General features: G+C 43.9%; 1 protein-coding gene across 3 annotated transcripts in view; it reads left to right on the top strand.

Moving 5' to 3' along the window:
- LOC140105673 (prominin-1-A-like) overlaps window positions 1-17,753 on the top strand; it is a 57,811-nt gene that overhangs the window by 27,378 nt on the left and 12,680 nt on the right. For all 3 annotated transcript variants that reach the window (XM_072129678.1, XM_072129677.1, XM_072129676.1), the window contains exons 3-8: window positions 5,001-5,056; window positions 7,935-8,140; window positions 9,201-9,321; window positions 10,241-10,304; window positions 10,903-10,992; window positions 16,846-17,039. In XM_072129678.1, coding sequence (XP_071985779.1) covers window positions 5,001-5,056; window positions 7,935-8,140; window positions 9,201-9,321; window positions 10,241-10,304; window positions 10,903-10,992; window positions 16,846-17,039 — 731 coding nt within the window. The remainder of the gene's footprint in view (window positions 1-5,000; window positions 5,057-7,934; window positions 8,141-9,200; window positions 9,322-10,240; window positions 10,305-10,902; window positions 10,993-16,845; window positions 17,040-17,753) is intronic.

Genomic DNA, 17,753 nt, shown 5'->3' with positions numbered 1-17,753 from the left:
ACGGAGACCATATAATAACAGTTCTTAGAAATCTGTCTTGTACTGATCCTCTGTTATTCCTCTAGAATTTTTTTTCATTTGACAATTGGGTGTTACCATTTCCCTTGTCAAAGAGGTAATGTTGCAAGTAACGGAAGGCTCCAGACCAGGAAGCGCAAATTCAGGTCAAACATATTTTATTTTCAATACATATGCAGATAAGGGACAATGGGGCACATTTACTTACCTGGTCCAGTCGCGATCCAGCGGCGGGTTCTCCAACGCTGATTCAGGTCTGCCGGGATTCACTAAGGTCTGTGCACCCGATGTCCACTAGGTGTTGCTGCTGCGCTGAAGTCCGCTGGAGTTCACCTTCTATTTCTTGGTGCAGGTAAGTGCGTGTCAAGCAACACTTACTTTTTTTTTTTTTTTTTTTCCCAACGGCCACGCCCCCGATTTCCGTCGCATGCATGCCGGCACTGAAGCACCAAACTCCGATCGTGTGCAATTTGGCACAAATCAGAAAAATTCGGGAAACACGATTGAAAAAAAGCGAATTGGGCCCTTAGTAAATGACCCCCAATGCGTTTCGGCTTCTGGCAGAAGCCTTCATCACGTGGGTATTGAAAACAAAAACGCCAGAACAATCTCTAAACCTTCCCTTCCAGTTGTTCGTCTAGTCAAAGAGGTGTCTTATACAGTCCAATCAGCACTGACCGTGTAAGTGCTCAGGAACACACCCCCTGCAACTGGTAACGCCCTGTTGTCAGTTTATTTTTAAATGTTACCTTTCTAGCACTTGTTAGATCCTGGATTCTCAAAAGGTCATAGAAAAGTATAAGGACTTGTTCTATAGGAGTAGAAACTAACTAACATGAGATGTGTAATGTCTAAGCAGTGATTGGTTCTGTGTGATGATCCAGTGGATTAGTATACAGATATTTCCCTGGGAATGCGCTCCTTACACATCATCTGCTTACAGATTTTGGAGCGTTCCTCATCCTTGTGTATTTTGGATGAGACGCCTCTAGGGCAGGGACACCTCCTGTGGTAACTATAGTAGACACATCCTGTTACTAATAACTCTCCAGCTTCTCAGCCTGGACCGCTGAGCACCTGTGCACTGATCAGGTCCCCAATAAGTGACCCCAGCCCCCCATTTCCCCTGCGTGTTAGTATAGTTGCAGACACCCCTATCCCTTTAATAGCCCTCGCCTTGCACTGTAAGTTTCGTCTCTAGTTGCGAAGCCACTTCTGCGGTTTTAATAAAATGTGTTTACTTCCTTCACGTCCAGAGCTCTTCACATTTGTGTCAGATTTCCATCCCGTATTTCCATATTTTCTTGCCGTCCTTGTGTGTCATGCAAATATCACAATAAGGACATTTATGTGCAGCACAATAAACTCCAAAAGGTGCTGCTAGATTTCATCTTAAAGGGGCGTGAGTGTCATTTGCCGTCTACTGGAATCTGCCATTGCAGAGCGGTCAATGTGTACAGTTTTCTTCAATGGAAAGTGAGACCGGAAAATTAGACAAAGCCTTTGTGACAGCACTACACCACACTGTACCCCCAAATCTGAGGGGTCTTAACCTCCCTCCTCTTCTATGCTCTATACCAAGTCCCATCTGTCTCCTCTTGTAGATGCATCCTGCTACTGATCATAAAGACCATTGCCCAAGGGCCCCCATGTCTTTATAACCCCTGGGCACTGGCGTAACTAGAAGCTGATGGGCTCCAGTGCAAAGTCTGTGCCAGGCGCCCGACTATAATGTATGGTTTATAGTAATAGTCTTCTCATATGGGAAAGTGACACCATAAGGGCCCCCTAAACCTCTTGGGCCCTGGTGCGACCACAACCTCTGCACCCCCTTAAGTTACGCCTCTGCCCCTGGATCAATCATTGACTCAATACAATACAATAAAATGCAACTTTGAGGGAAAAGTCTTTTGTACACGGTGCCCAGGCAAATTGTTACATACAGTATAGATACAGTTACATACTTTACAAAAGACACAACGAGTGATGTTGTTACTAGTAAAAGTCTTGCTTCCTGCTTACTTGTTTAATGTTATGTAACGTGTATGTATACTGTATTAGTACGTAGCATGTATATAAAATGACATAACATTTTTTTATAGGCTACATACGGGTTGGGCGGGGGTGACACTATTACATACTAGACACTGGCTATACTGCTATGTGCTTTGACTGCCCGAGAATAAAAATTTACCACTCGCACCTCTATTACTATCATAGACCAACATGGATTTTATATGGCACGAACTTTTTTAACAAACTGCATAAATAAATCCGAGAAACTTTATATCTATTATAGGCAAGTGCTTCCTTCTCCGCATACCTGGCTGTTTTCCTTTTCCATCTGCAGCTTTTATCAATCCTGCATCAGACTTGAGTCGCTTGATACTTCTGTGAGCTGCAGTCTAACCCCAGGTGCTTTATTCCGTTCAGTACAGCTGACTACTGCTGTATTATGCCCCATATGACCCTTGTGATATGGTGTATGGGAGACCTCTCAGCAGCCAGTCTCCAGCCGCCAGCTCTGAGACATCTGAAGAGGGAAAAACTGCTAAACAATGGAGAATACTAGTCCTATAATAGTCACGAGTCGTGTTGTTACTCATGTGCACGCCTGGTCCACTTACTTATGCAAAGTTTGCAGGTGACTTTCATGCACCTTAAAAGTAAACGGCTCTGGGTGCTATTATCTACCTACTCCGGTATCATATGGAAAGTATTAGAATTATTTACCACAAGCTTCTTTCCCTTCTACCTATGTCCTACATTAAAAATGGCCAAAGACATAACGCTTCATCCTGTATAGTATGCAGCGTCTGATGTTAAGAGATTTTGGGGGGGGGGAGGGCGTTGAGGTTTGAGCACTTTTGCAGAGGTCCTGCAGCAGGATATGTGCCCCTATAATGAGGTGCATGTATCCCGGCTTAGGATATTGATGGTCTATCTTAAAAAATATCTCCTACTTTTTAGTTGTGACATTAATTTTGGCCCTATAGATTCTTAAACTGTTACGTTGCGGATCTTGGTCAGGAAAATGTGGTGTTCTGGAAGGGAGGAACATGTTCTTTTCTTCTCGGCACATATTACAGAGCTTCATGTGTTCTCTGCCGGTTGTGGCTGTCGCTATAATGAGAGCAGAGTGAGAAATGGCTATTTACATGGTGACGGTTTCAGATAAGATGGACAGATAAGCCTTTTCAGAAGGCAAACACTACAACAAAGCGGCTATACACCGGAGTCATGAGCCCCATGGACGTGTTCACACAGCCACCGAGTCTTGTCACCATTTATAATGTCTGTTCTTATAGGAACCAAGACATCAGGAAGGTCCAAGGAGCCTAAGTCCAAGGCTCTAGTTAGAAGCGGGAGTTGTATTCTTGATCTCCATAAATATTGTGCTTTTTTTAAAGGGGTCGTCTTAATGAATAGATCCCCAAATATGACAGGTTACCATTTAAAGGGGTTCACCACTTATCTTCAAGTGAAGCCTCTTGTCTTTTACCTCATCAGCCAAACATCCCTATGCATAAAATGGCCATAGATTGGGTCATGTGATCTCTGTCCATGAGCAATCGCCCTGCCAGGACCTTTATGATGGTATTCATGAAAGCAACCTTAATCTACCACCAGGATGAAGGATTGTAAACCAAGCACACTAACCCCCTCTGGCAGGATCTGCTCTTCTAGGTTTCTAGCTGTGGGGCACTAACCTCAGGATCTCTCTCTACTTGTAATTATAAACCTGAATTTCTACTTCTAAGGTTTTTCCTCCTCCTACGCTGAGGAGTCAGCCAGTGCTAGGATCTACTCCGGGCTGTGGTTTATAGAGCGCAACGAATAAATCATTTACACTCAAGAATGTGAAGTCCAGAGGTTCACCGCACAGGACCATGAATCCAGCGGCTGGGGATACCTGACCCCAGGGGGCAGGGCGGGACCCAGGAATTCAAAAAGAACAAACCTTGTTACAAATAGTTATAAATATTGTTGTGGGGAAATCAACAACTGCTTTGTGTTTACAGTTCCTTGCAGAATGATACATCTTCATGGCAACAGACTACAAACAAACACTCTGCTGCAGTCTGGTCCTCCTACTCACTTTCCATTTGTCCCCTACTTCTTGCTGAGCTAGACAATGTACCTTAAGTAAGATATAGGGGATGCATGAAGACTACTGTCCACAGATCCACACTTCAGAGTTCATTTTATGGTCCACATAGGAGCTGCAGTCACAAAATGATGACAAGAGATTTCTAATCGAGTGTATTGGAGAAGTGGCCATTGCTCGCCATAGGTTGAAAATGCATGGGCTGTTTGGCTCTTAAAGGAAACTGGTCATCCATGTAGTAGCCCCAATTTTAAGTGTAATCAAACCTTATAATCAATCAGTGTTTGCTATTAGTGGTAGCAGGACTGTGAAATATGGATTTATATTCTTCACATCACTGTGCTCTTAAAGGGGCTGTCCAGGCTTTAATAAACAATGTATATCAGACCTGGGAGAGGGGGCCATAAATCAATTAAAATCTTTCCTCCTCCACCACCTGAGTGGTGCTCGTGTCACCACCTGACTCTGTGCTCCCATCTGACCACTGCCATGCCTAGACAACCCCTTTAACTTTCTGTGGTGGGCTTCCATACTGCCCCTCCCCTTCCCTCTTCTCTGTAACAGGCTTCTGGTTGAATAATGTAGCAGTCACCCAGAGAGCAGTTGTTGGGGAACAGTTGAGTGCTGAGAGCAAAGAACACAGCAGTGTGAGGACACGCCCCCAGAGCATGCAGAGGCCGCTAATCCTGCAACATAAATCCATATTTCGTAGTCCTCCTGATAACAGCACACACAGGTCTCCTTTACAGATGTTGGACATGGATGTGCAGTGCTATGGATCTGAAACTGGGGACAAAATGTAAATGTAAATAGCGATAAAATATGTCACCCCCCTCTGCTCCTAACTTAATTCTTTCACTTTTTTTTTTTGCAGCGTTTCTCTCCAAGGTGCTGAGGACGGGAGATTTTGCAAATATTGATTATAAAGAAGTAAGTGACAATGGAAATGTCCTGTAGTCATCAGGATATTATAACTATCACAACATTGGGAAAATTTGATATTGAGGACTAGTAATGAGCAGACCCAGGGGGACTGGTCCGGCGGGTTCATGTACCGGGACCCAAATCCGATCATGAGTGTTAACCCTGTAAATGCCACTGGCAGCTTTCAGAATGGGTTCACTCGTTAACCCCCCCCCGTGCTGGCACTGATTGTGGGCGCTATCCCTTGTGGAATGTAATTGGCGACTTTGCCCGCAACATTCTGGTCCAGTCCTCTCTATTGAGGAGCTTTTCTATGGAAATATTATCAACATTTACAGCCCACAAATGGCATTTATCTTAGTGACCCCCATGCTTTACACTGCTGCTGTGCTTTATTAGAGAAAGTTGTCCTATCACACACCCACATATTGTATTATCACAGCGTGGACTGAATATAACACACAAAGGACCAGTGAGAGACACGCAGAACCAGAGAGCCTTGAGGTGGTCTATATCATTGCACATCCCATCAGTCCTATAGGAATGACCTAGACGCTTCCTCCTCCCCAGCTGCACCCGGGGCTTCCCACACAGCGAGGGCCCCATACAATGTCCTGACACACGGGGAAGAGGAAATCGGCAGCTTCTGCCCCGGGATCCATTGTTGGTCACCGGATGAGGTCGGCTTCCCCTGCTGCATCTCTAACAATGACCCTCATCAGGTGCAAAGAGCAAAGTATCCTGGGGACAGCAGCCTATGGACCGCAGCGGCGCTGGTTCTGTTATAAAATACCAACCTGCTCTATCAATACAGACTTAAAGGGGGAAGTCTCGCCACCTTCCCAAAATCCAATTCCTTGATCAACTTGTATTCCCGCACAGGACCTCCCACCTGACAGTAGAGAGACTAGTTAACATATTAGCTTCCAGATAGTCAGGTGGGTGGAGCTATTGGTAGGTGGGTGGGGCCTGGTTTTATTTGATGGAGTTTTACCGTCTGAAACCTAAACCCCTGAAATTGGGATTACAAAAACAGCGCCCCACCTGCGCATTGGCTGCGCCTGGTACTGCATTTCAACTCCAAAATTGCAATGCGGTAAAGTCTGCTGCCCCGGCATGCACCAATGGGGGAAAATTTATGAAACTACCTAACTAAAATGTTATTGTCATATGAACCAATCACAATGCACAGATACAGACTCCCTCCCTCCATTGTCTCCCAGTTCTTGGCAGTAGAAGGGGGAAATTTCTGTGACTTCTTTGCAGGATATTTCGGAGAAACCCAAGTGGATAGAGGGAGTCTGTAGGGAAGAGGTAGTGGTGGGGGTCACGGTGTAAAGTCAAATCTTGCACCAATTTTACTAAACCTCCTCCATGGCTGACAAAGCCTGAACTGTCCAGAGGGCCTGCAGGGTGATGGAGTATTCCCGGAGGCCCGGATGCAGGAAAACTTTCACTGACTAGTTTCGTTTTGTAGCTCTTTGCTTTGTATTGTTCTCTGGTGTTGACTTTCTTATATTTACAGCCTCTGACTCGTTTTGTCGGATAAGAGAGGGCGTGCGAGTCATAAATCGCTGCCCAGATCGGCGTCTAGCCATGTCCCTTCACTCTACTGTAAGAACACGGCATGACCGGCACAACAAGCACCTGTGTCTAGAGAGTAAATGGGTATAATCGGGGGAGCCCCACTGACCCCACACAAGAAATAGTCCTAAACAATGGGATGGGCATAGAAAGTGAAAGAAAATAGAAAGTGCATATCCTGATTCCATTGTTATATTTTCATTCGGTTACTTTTAACAGCAATAGCAAAAAATATTTGTAACTTGGTAACCTCCAATTTTACATCAGAAATAAGCATGTGGGGATACACAGGAGGGATTAGAATCATAAAAAATAACTTTAATCGAAATATATTAAAAAATGTTTATCCATAATGTAAATCTGGCCAAGAGGTAGACAGTTTAAACTGCATGGCCATTTAACCCTCAGAAGTGAAATGCAAGTGTATGTACTTAGCAAATACGCCTAAAAGCCTCAGGTATATCTAGAATATAATGGTTCAGACGTTTCTAGGCTTAATTCAGGTGGGTGTAAGGGGCACACGGGCGACACATACGGCTAGCCCGCACACGAGATCTCCGGGTCCATCACTAGGACAGGAGATATGCGGCTCTTTTATATATACTTGTGAAGTTTGACGCACAGGGTACTTCACTCTCTTTGCATGCCACTTAATGCTTTTTCACTAACCATCCCTCTGAGGAGTCGGGAGACGAAACGCGTCAGGGAAGGTGACGCCAACAGGGGGCATGCGTGATTGCTGACAAGGACAGCTGTGGACTGCCCTTGTAAGGGCGGGAGTTAAAAGGGGTGTACCTAGGGACAGAATGTTCCGTGTGCCCCTTACACCCACCTGAATTAAGCCTAGAAACGTCTGAATCCTGGTAAGACTGAACCATTATATTCTAGATATACCTGAGGCTTTTAGGCGTATTTGCTAAGTACATACACTTGCATTTCACTTCTGCAGGTTAAATGGCCATGCAGTTTAAATTGTCTACCTCTTGGCCAGATTTACATTATGGATAAACATTTTTTAATATATTTCGATTAAAAGTAATTTTTTATGATTCGGTTACTTTTAGTTTTATATTGTGGCTTTGCCCGGCCAAGGTATTATTCATCAGTCCATCTAATGAATAATGGTGCTTAGGAATAACTTACTGATGCTGGTCTAAGGACACCCTCATTCCGGACCCTCCTGCAATGGAAGGTTTACTGTCTTGTATCCCGTTTGTAGCCACAACCAGATATATTCATCATCAGCCTACAATGTATCTTCTCCTGTAGACCCTCATACTAATGCAGGACTCCCCTCTAGGTTCTGATGTATGAGGTGGGCTACCTGGTGGCGCTGGCCATCGGCGCGCTCTTCATTATCTTGCTGACGCTGGTCGGATTATTTTTCGCTTGCTGTCGCTGCTGCGGGAATTGTGGAGGAAAAATGTATCAGAAACAGACAAAGCACATAACCTGCCGGAGGAGGTTCCAGTACTTCTTCCTGCTCGTCATCACCCTCATCATTCTGTGAGTATGGAGACTGCCTGGTACACTCTGATAATTAATTGTGTGGGTATGAGTATGTGGACAGTGTGGAAAATTGATTTATATTCCAGGATTGTAGCTTCACCAAGTGTCCTGGGGGTGTGTCCTCACACTGCTGTGCTCTATAATCTCTGCACAGTGTTAGGTAGTCTCCCTAGAGAGCTGTGTGATTATACCTTTGGGTATGTTAGTAGCAGAAGAACTGTGAAATACAGATTTATATTTCAGATAGTTTCTACAGGTGTATTGGGTGGTGTCCTCACACTGCTGTTCTCTATGATCACTGCAGACAGGGTTTGGTATTGTCCTGATAGAGATGTGTAATCAAATCTGTGTATGCTGTAGCAACAGGACTGTGACATATGGATTTATATCCCAGGTTTTCCAGCTTCTCCATGTGCACTGGATTGTGTCCTCACACTGCTGGGCCAGTCACTGGAGAGATGTGTTATCAGACCTTGGTGTACAACGTTAGTGGCAGCAGGACTGGAATTTTGGATTTGTATTCCATGATGGTAGCTTCTCCAAGTGCACTGGGGTGTGTCCTCACACTGCTGTGCTCTTAGCTCTCTGCAGACAGTGTTTGGTATTCTCCCTGGAGAGATGTGTAATCATACCTTACAATAGGTGCAGAGGGCTAAGAGCACAGCAGTGTGAGAACTACCTCAGAAGAAGCTACAATCCTGGAATATAAATATGTATTTCACAGTCCTGCTGCTACTAAAAATCTATACAATGGTCTGATTACACAGCTCTCCTGGGAAATACTTTTTTGTGTGTTGTTAGTGGCAGAAGGACTGAAATACGGATTTATATTCCAGCATTGTATCTCCTCCAAGTGCCCTGGGGAAGTGTGTCCTCACACTGCTGTGCTCTTAGCTCTCTGCATTGAGCCACTCCACAGCCCTTTCCGTCTGGTCGCTGGATGTAACCTAGAAAATAAAAAATAAACTTTATTTGATACAACTGTAACACCCCTGTAAGTTTTAGAAGAAGCTTTCACCTGGAAATGTCTGATTTGTGCGTCTTCTCTCCTCCTCAGGGCCGGGGACATCTGCGCCTTTTATAGCAACAGCAAAATAACTCAGTCCGTCAACAGCAGTTTCCAGTCCTTGAATGATACGATGAACAACCTGAAGACCTACATCAACACCGTGCCCCAGGTGCAGTACCCAGCGCCACTGCACAGACACTACAACTCCCAGCATACCCCAGAGCCGGCTCCCTAGGCTGTGCTTACACATCACTGGTCTGGAGAACATCCTGTATTGAGCTCCACCATCTGCTGAGTCAATGGAAGGATTACATAAGGCCCTGAGGGAAGGCTTTATGGCCACTTACCCGCACAATGGTGGAGTAGGTTGTAAAGATTTATAGGGGATTGGAAACGAAAGGCAATGACCTGATAATACAGCAACAAAGCAAACACCGATGTGTCGTAGATACTGGGCAAAACTATTGACGTAATTGTACAAATACTCGAATACACAATATGTCCTCAGGGAAGCAACGTGGCTTCTGTATGGAGGAGCCTATGGCCTGGGGGGAGCTATGGGACAGCTGAGACCTTCCTCTCAACGTTTGTAGGCCAACCCAGACCACCATGGCGTGCTCATAGCAATCCCTACAAGTCCTGCCTTTTTTGGACACTTTGGTTCCTATTCAACCTGATTTTGTAGGACCAATAGTGATGGACTGGTCCACCAAAATACTAGAGGATCCTCTGGTGGTCACAAGAATGGTCCCATCTACTCAAGCTCAAGACAACCCAATGTGAAGGCAACTGATTCTTCTTGGTAGAGAACTTTATCTGTTAGGCCCAAGAAACCCCTGCAAGGGATGATGAGGACAACTCCACAGTGACAGGACCTCGCCAAACAGAAACCTCACCTCTCGGGCTCCCTGGCCTTGTCATTGAGACATTACAGGCTTTGAGTAGATGGGTCCAAGTCAATGTAAATGTAGTATTGGGGGTGTCTAATGGTGGAGGGCGATGCACTTCATCATTGGTGATTTAGGGCACAGAGATTTATATAAAGATCTTGGATAAATGCAATTTTTCTTTACTTTTTTGTCTTTCAGGATGTTGACATCATTATCAATGCAAGTCACGTACCCATTGCCCTGGCCAACAGCAGCATTCTTGGTGAGTCCAATATTACTGCTTACTACTTACTACTACTTATCACTAATCCCAGTCCTCGCGCTCGCTCTGCTCTCCTCGCGCTCGCTCACTCGCTCTGCTCTCCTCGCGCTCGCTCACTCGCTCTGCTCTCCTCGCGCTCGCTCACTCGCTCTGCTCTCCTCGCGCTCGCTCACTCGCTCTGCTCTCCTCGCGCTCGCTCACTCGCTCTGCTCTCCTCGCGCTCACTCCTACTACAACTACGATAACTTTTTATCTGTATGAGGTCTTTGAATATATTATTATGTTTTTTGCATAAATCAGAGAACCACCCATGGCTGCCCCACCCAACGTACCAAGAACCTACAAGCTCTATATTACCTTGGGTTTCTACCCAGGGCCTCCCAACAGGGGCACAATGCCCCCATTATACCATTATACCCCCTCGTAGGCCTTTTATAGAGGTTGTACCTTGTCATATTTGCTATTCAGAGGTGGAAGATTGTGACTTTCCCAACATGAGAGATAATAGACCTAAAAACAGAAGAAACTCCCATTTACTGATGATCCGGAAGTAGTCAATGACTTCTCTATCTGACTTTGTGTTTTGTGTCCTGTACAGCGATTGGTCCAGTTCTCGGGGGAAAGATTAAAGGGAGCGTGGAGGTGCAGGCAAATAAAACGCTGGATACGATTCAAACGACGGTGAATGGTAAGGACTGGTTCACACAATGTTACTCTAAAGGTGAATCCACGATGGAGTCACTAACCCTTCGGCTGTAGTCATTGGCCGCATACACCTGGTGTAACCGGAAGCAGCGGGGCCCCAATACAAAATCTGTACCAGGCCCGCAACTACACATATTATTTATAGCCATGTTCCCCAACCTTTTGTATCTGGGGACCTTCTGCACCCAAAAAAATGTTTTTAATGGGGCCGGGAACCCTCTTACCATGGCCATTGGGAAGAAAAAAATTGTGTGCAAAAAATTGCAGGCGAATTGCCGTGATCGGTTGTTCCACGGCCTGCTCATGGACCATGGCCCGGTGGTTGGAGACCGCCAGTTTATAGTACAGGTCCCTTATGGGCCCCTTTTAGGCTCCAGTGTCCAGAAACAACTAGTTATATTTGTGAATTTACTGAGAATGTCCTGAATTTTTTATGAATAATATTGGCAAGTTTGTCTCATCCCATACAGCCCACCCAGAAAAGGGGCCGTTGCTTGTATGTTGGAGGTGTTCCAGGACCAAGGCTTAAATACCTGATTCAGGATTTTTGCAAACAAAAAGTTACTATGTTGTACAGATATCTATTTTGAAAGAATTGGGTATGGTGAAATCCAACCAGCCTGATCTGTCCCCCAATATCTGCTGTCAACTACATGGGACAGCTTTTGTTCCATGCATAGGCACCTTTATATATATTTAAAGGGGTATTCCAGTAATTGAAGGGGATGTCAACTTTACGCACATTAATAATAATATTTGCGTAATGAAAAATTATTTCATTTTCCAATATACTTTGTCTCAATTCTTCCCTTTTCAAGATCTCTGCTTGCTGTCATGCTATAGGAAGCTTCATTGTTTACTTCCTGTAGATAAACACTGGTCCATGGTCATTTGATGTCACACACTTTAATATGTAAATTTAGCTTACCTTAGCAGAAAAATGTTGTGGACTTATACTTCAATGAAGACTTAACTCCTTGCCCCACCAGCACGTACAGGAACCTCTTGGTTCCGCAAACGGTGCATGAAAAGGGTTCACAGACTGAGCCCTCTTCATTCAGACTGGGTGTCATCATGGGGGATCAACGATCTGTTGGCATGACAGCCTGGGGTCTTTATATAGATGTGTTACCATGTGCCAATGGCACACTGTAACAGATCTTGTGCAAAAACACCATAAACATCTATACTGCAGTATATGGTAGTATCAGTCAGACAACCTAGGGTTAAAGCACTACAACTTTTTTTTGCCATTTTGAAGAATTGAAGGAAAATTTATAACATTTTTCCCACAAAACATTTCCACAAAACAAATAAAACCGATATAAATTTGGTATCTCCGCGATCGTACTGATCCAAGGAATAAGGAGAGGTGTCATTCGGAATGCTTAATGAAAGTCGTAATAATGGATCCCAAAAGAAAATTGAAGTGAGTTTTTCACACGTCAGTGAAACCGCATTTGGAATTTTATTCCTGCCTCCTAGTACACGGCCTGGAATATTACATACCAACAAAAAACAAGCCCACACACTGCTCTGTACACGGAAAAATAAAAAAAAGTTGGGAGTGTAAAATGGAAACGAAAAAAGGTCTGTGTCTTTAAGGGTTTAATATGCTACTGGCCCTTTAATATGTCCACTGATTTAGTCCCTGCGGAGGAGAAGCAGGACAGGAGATGGCCATTGGTCACATGTCCACATCACATGTCCTGCACATTTATGAGTACCGTATTCTTCAGACTATAAGGCGCACAAAAAATCCTTTGGTTTTCTCAGAAATCAAAGGTGCGCCTTATAGTCCAGTGCGCCTTATATATATGAACCGCACTTACAGACAACAGCTGCCTTGTACTGTGCACAGGTCTGCCACCTGCTGGTCATTCAGCCTTATAACCCGATGCGCCTTATATATGAATCTACACGTTTTAGCAGGCATTTATTAAGGGTGCGCCTTATAGTCCGAAAAATAATGCAAGTTCCCCTGGTTTCTCATGATGGATTTTGATGTTAGATTTCCTAACATCTTGTAACCGCCAGCCGTTCCTTATAGCAGTAGTAGTATTTCCTCTGTAGGACGTTAGAGCTTTGAGCAATGTCATATCTGGAGCAACAGAAGGTGAACCTAGAGTTGTGAAGGTATAAAAACTTATCAAAAGGGATTGTAAAAAACAAAACCTAAATAAACCCCCCCTCCTTCTATGACCACGACCATGAGACCAGTGAGATGCGCTATAACTCCCTCTCTGTGTTGCAGACACTAATGGTCTATTACAGTCTCCACCACCTTTGTAGCCCCCACGTGTCGGTGTATTTTTACCGCTTTACTATAAAAGGATAAAAAAAATACGGCACTGCGGGAGGATCCAAACCTCAAATCCTCCAGAAAAAGAAATCTCATCCCAGTTATAGTCACAGGAGGAAATTTAGGTTTTCCGGTTTCTGTCTCAAAATATGTGTTAAACCTTTTGGCCTTGGGATCTTCTGTGCGGCCTCTAAACCAGTGACAAATGTCTCTGATTTTTAGAGGAAACTGAGGTTTTAAACATTTGCTTTAGATTCCATGGTTTCTATAGTTTCTACCATTCGGTTGTGTTCAGAGCCCAGCAGTGGTTCTGCTCATCCCCTTCCCATCACTAGCACCTATGTAACGGAACAGTCCTACATTTGGGTAGGACACCAGGACCTAAAACGGCAGGCTCCGACTACAGAGCGTTTGTTTGTAGTCTGTTACCATGGAGATGCCAAGCTGTCCACAGATGATTTATAAGCAGTAATCAGATCTGGTTATAAGGTGAACATGGCCTTTAGGATATACACGTAACGATACTTTCCGTTTTACATCTGATATATTTTGGAACGTTTCGTGACTCTCGTTCCAAGTCTTGAATATTGTCCCACATTGAGAGAACAATAAATAATTTATTGTAAATGAATCCTTAGCCAATCGCTCGTATCCAAGTCACTGTGTATCAAGGTGCATTTAGCAACAGTAGCGGACTGATAATGGAGGGTGTAGATCGAGATACGAGATTGAAATCACTTCCTCGTAGATCAACTCGAATAAACCGGGAAGAACTAGTGGTGAAATAACTTCCTGTACCACCGACACCCAGAAACCAGAGGAGTTATAGGAATTTACTCTAATGGTAATAAACATGATAAATTATGAGGAGTGAATATGTGTCCTGTGTCCTCTTCCATCAAGAAGGTCCACGACCCCCCTAAGAGTCAATCACAACCTCAAGAACTAAAAGCTTTGTTTCATTGATGATGGTTACAATGTATATGTCAGACTTGTTTAGGATCAGTTTACACAAACTTTAAGATTACTTTTTTTTGTTCTATTATTGGATAAGAAAAATTGAAACCCCAAATGGGGACAGGGTCCTGATATTCTAGACACAAATAGATTGTGATGGATCCTATTGACTATAATGGGCTCTGTTGGGTTTCTGTAGTGGCCGCAATTTTTCCAGACAAAAAAAAGGCTTGTATACATGATTTATTTGGGGGAATTTTGCAGATTTTATGATGAAGGCTTCTAAAGAACCTGTTACGCAGATGTGAACATGGCCATAGACCACTCCATCAATGGTGTGGCAGGGGTCATACAGTATGCAGTGAGCTGGACCACTACAACATGGAACTATACATAGTATCACAGTCCTGGCAAAACATCCATCAATCCCCTATTCATGGTCTAAACACACAAAATATTGGAGAAACCCATAAACCTAGATGGTATCAGCCATCCATGAGTGATGGACTCTCAACTCCCCCCCCCCCCCCCACCCAATAGCAGATGGTGGGAAAGATGAGTTGTGTATTTTGGCTTTCACCGTGGACTGCATCATGTTCCCCTGGGTCCAGCGGTTGTTTATTCCAATCAAAACTGCAAAACAGATGTGCATTGGGATAGCTATGAGTGTTTATGGCGGAATGATATGGAATTTGATGTAAGGACCATAAGATGAGCGAGGAGTCTACGGATGGTTATCTCATATGTTTCCAACTTCTACGTTGTAAGAAAATGTGTGGACCCAGTTATGGTTGGTGGGGTCATTATGTGAAGGGGTTAAGTAAAGGTTCTGCTATCAGGAAGTAATATTCCGAAAAAAAAAAAACAAGCGGTCATGCAAATAGAGGCGGTATCATTCCCAGAACGTAGAGCGGAAAACCAATCCGACTGGAAAGTCTGACGCCTTGTAGATCTGGTCAGACTGGAGATTTCTACAGCAAATAGTCTTGTTTGATCAAGATTAGCCTCCTCCTGGGTTATGTTTCATGAATTTTGATACCGTAATGTCAAACCATACATTTTTTCACTAGGACAATAGTCAATGAAACCGTAGAGGATGCTTATGTTCTGTATGGGGGGGGGGGGGTGGAAGATCCAGTGCTAGGTGTCAGGTGGCCCCCATATGGATGAGTTAATCTAATCATTATGGTGACATTTAGGCACTTTTTATGTTTTGCTTCCCAGAACCACACTCCTGGTTAATCTGAAGAGAAGAACCTATTTTTATAGCTTTTTGTACATTTCCATTATTGGATAACATTGTAAACCTGTGGTGGTTCGTCCAGACACTGCAAAGTGACTAGATGACCCATCTCTCCAGGACCCATATTGGTTTCCTCTTTGATACATGCACCCTAGTTTCAGAGGAGACTTTGAGTGTGGACCAAAAATGAAGAACTTCCTAAAGTTCTATCACACTTTAGCTATGGATGTAAACTTAGTTTTTTTTTTTCTCTCAAATTGAGGACTTTTGTATTGTACAATTACTTTTAGTTATTGACTATATAGGCAGTCCCCGGGTTGCATATAAGATAGGTTTGTTCTTAAGTTGAATTTGTATGCAAGTCAAAACTGTATAATTTTATCATAATTTTTGCCCCAGTGACAATTGGAATTTCAAATTTTTTTTGCTGTAATGGGACCAAGGATTATCAATAATGCTTCATTACAGACACCTTACAGCTGATTATTGCAGCCTGGGACTATAGTAACACCCAGAGAGGTCACCAGAGGTCACAGAGGGGAGAGAGGGCCGTCTGTAACTAGTGGTCGTCTGTAAGTCGGGTGTCCTTAAGCAGGGGACCGCCTGTATATTTTGTATCTGCCAGATATGGACTTGGGTGATCCCATCCCCCAATCTCAATGTGGAGGTCATGGTACAAGCTTGGGAGCTACAATGATTTTAATAATGGTTGTTATTAATAATAATCCCTTCTCTGCAATGGTGGCGGTCATGGTACAAGATAAGGAGCTAAGAATTGTATCTCCTCTGCTATTGTGGCACAACCTCAATGGTTTCCTATGAAAAGTGAGATCCAAGTTTCGTCGTCTTTGTGATCCGTAGTTCACCATATGGATAGAGGTGGCGGATGAAAGAGGTGAATTGTTGGAAAATTCTTTCATCTTCGCAAGATCATTAGGAGGTCCCAACAGTGTAACACAATGACCAGTCATAAGTGTCCTCTTACTACAGCAAGATCTTCTGGCAGGGAGACCACCATTGTAACACCCCCCATTAGTTGTCTGTCATGGGACCTGCTCTATCTATTGTTTCCCTGAGCCTCCAGGAGGTAATAATCAGGACATAAGAAAAGGCGACGTCTTAAAATGGAAAACCCCTTTAAAAGTGGCTATTTGTACCTGCAATTACATATCCACCGACTAATGAATGGTGAAGTGGGATAGATAAAAGACACCACATACAATCATAAAAAAGGGTCAAAGCAGAGTGTTATTAGTGCAGTATATGGCGGTATTATTTATATACTATTGTACAGTATGTGTGATGTTACTCTCCTGTTTCTTCTCTCGTTATAGTCCTCAATTCCACCGCAGTCAGCCTGAGGGCCGTAAATACATCCTTTAACGCCCTGCAAACCACCCAAGATCAAGTGGTCCAGAACCTGACCACCATCAGGAATCAGATCAACCAGACGCTGCACTCCTGCGGCAGTAGCTGTACTTCAGCGGTTTCTGTCAGCGACCTGACCCTAGATGCCAACTTCCAGAGTGTAAGCGATGTATCTCCATAGCATATTCACTACGATGAGATATTTCCCAAAAATACAAGTCCTTGACTCGTCCTCTAATAAAGGCTCAGACACAGCAAAGCCAGGAGTGGAGCCAAGGAATGGGCGCTATAGAGGGAGGACTTGTACTTCTTCTTACTGCTGGATCCACTCCTGGATTTCTTTTAAAAACTCTGCAAAGAAAAACTGCAACAGAAAATTCACGTGCGTCTCAGGCTTAAGACAAATATTAAAAAAGTTGCAAATGACAAAGTATAAGTGGGAAAATTCCAACACGGGTACAGCTAAATGCATAGTTGGGTTGCAGAGCTTTATTAGTAGTTATTATTGAGCCATATAACTAATCATAATAATAATTCTTTATTTATGTAGAGCACACAGGGACAGAGTTTTGCCAAATCTGTCCCTGTCCCCAATGGGGCCAACAATCTAATCATCCTAAAAGTATGTTTAAGAGTGTGGGAGGAAACCGGTGGACCCGGAGAAAACCTACGCAAACACAGAGAGAACTTACAAACTCTTTGCAGATGTTAACCCTGGGACTTGAACCCAGGTCCTCAGCGCTGCAAGGCTGTAATGCTAACCACTGAGCCACTGTGCTGCCCAGTAGCAGAACAATAAAAAAACAAAAAGGAGATGTGACTCTCACACTGCTGTGCTATTAGATCTCTGCATTGAACTGCTTCACCGTTCCTA

Source organism: Engystomops pustulosus, chromosome 11 (assembly GCF_040894005.1).
Source record: "Engystomops pustulosus chromosome 11, aEngPut4.maternal, whole genome shotgun sequence".
Lineage (NCBI taxonomy): Eukaryota > Metazoa > Chordata > Amphibia > Anura > Leptodactylidae > Engystomops > Engystomops pustulosus.
The sequence above is the reverse complement of the archived record's forward strand: the minus strand, read 5'-3'. Positions and strand labels throughout refer to the sequence as shown.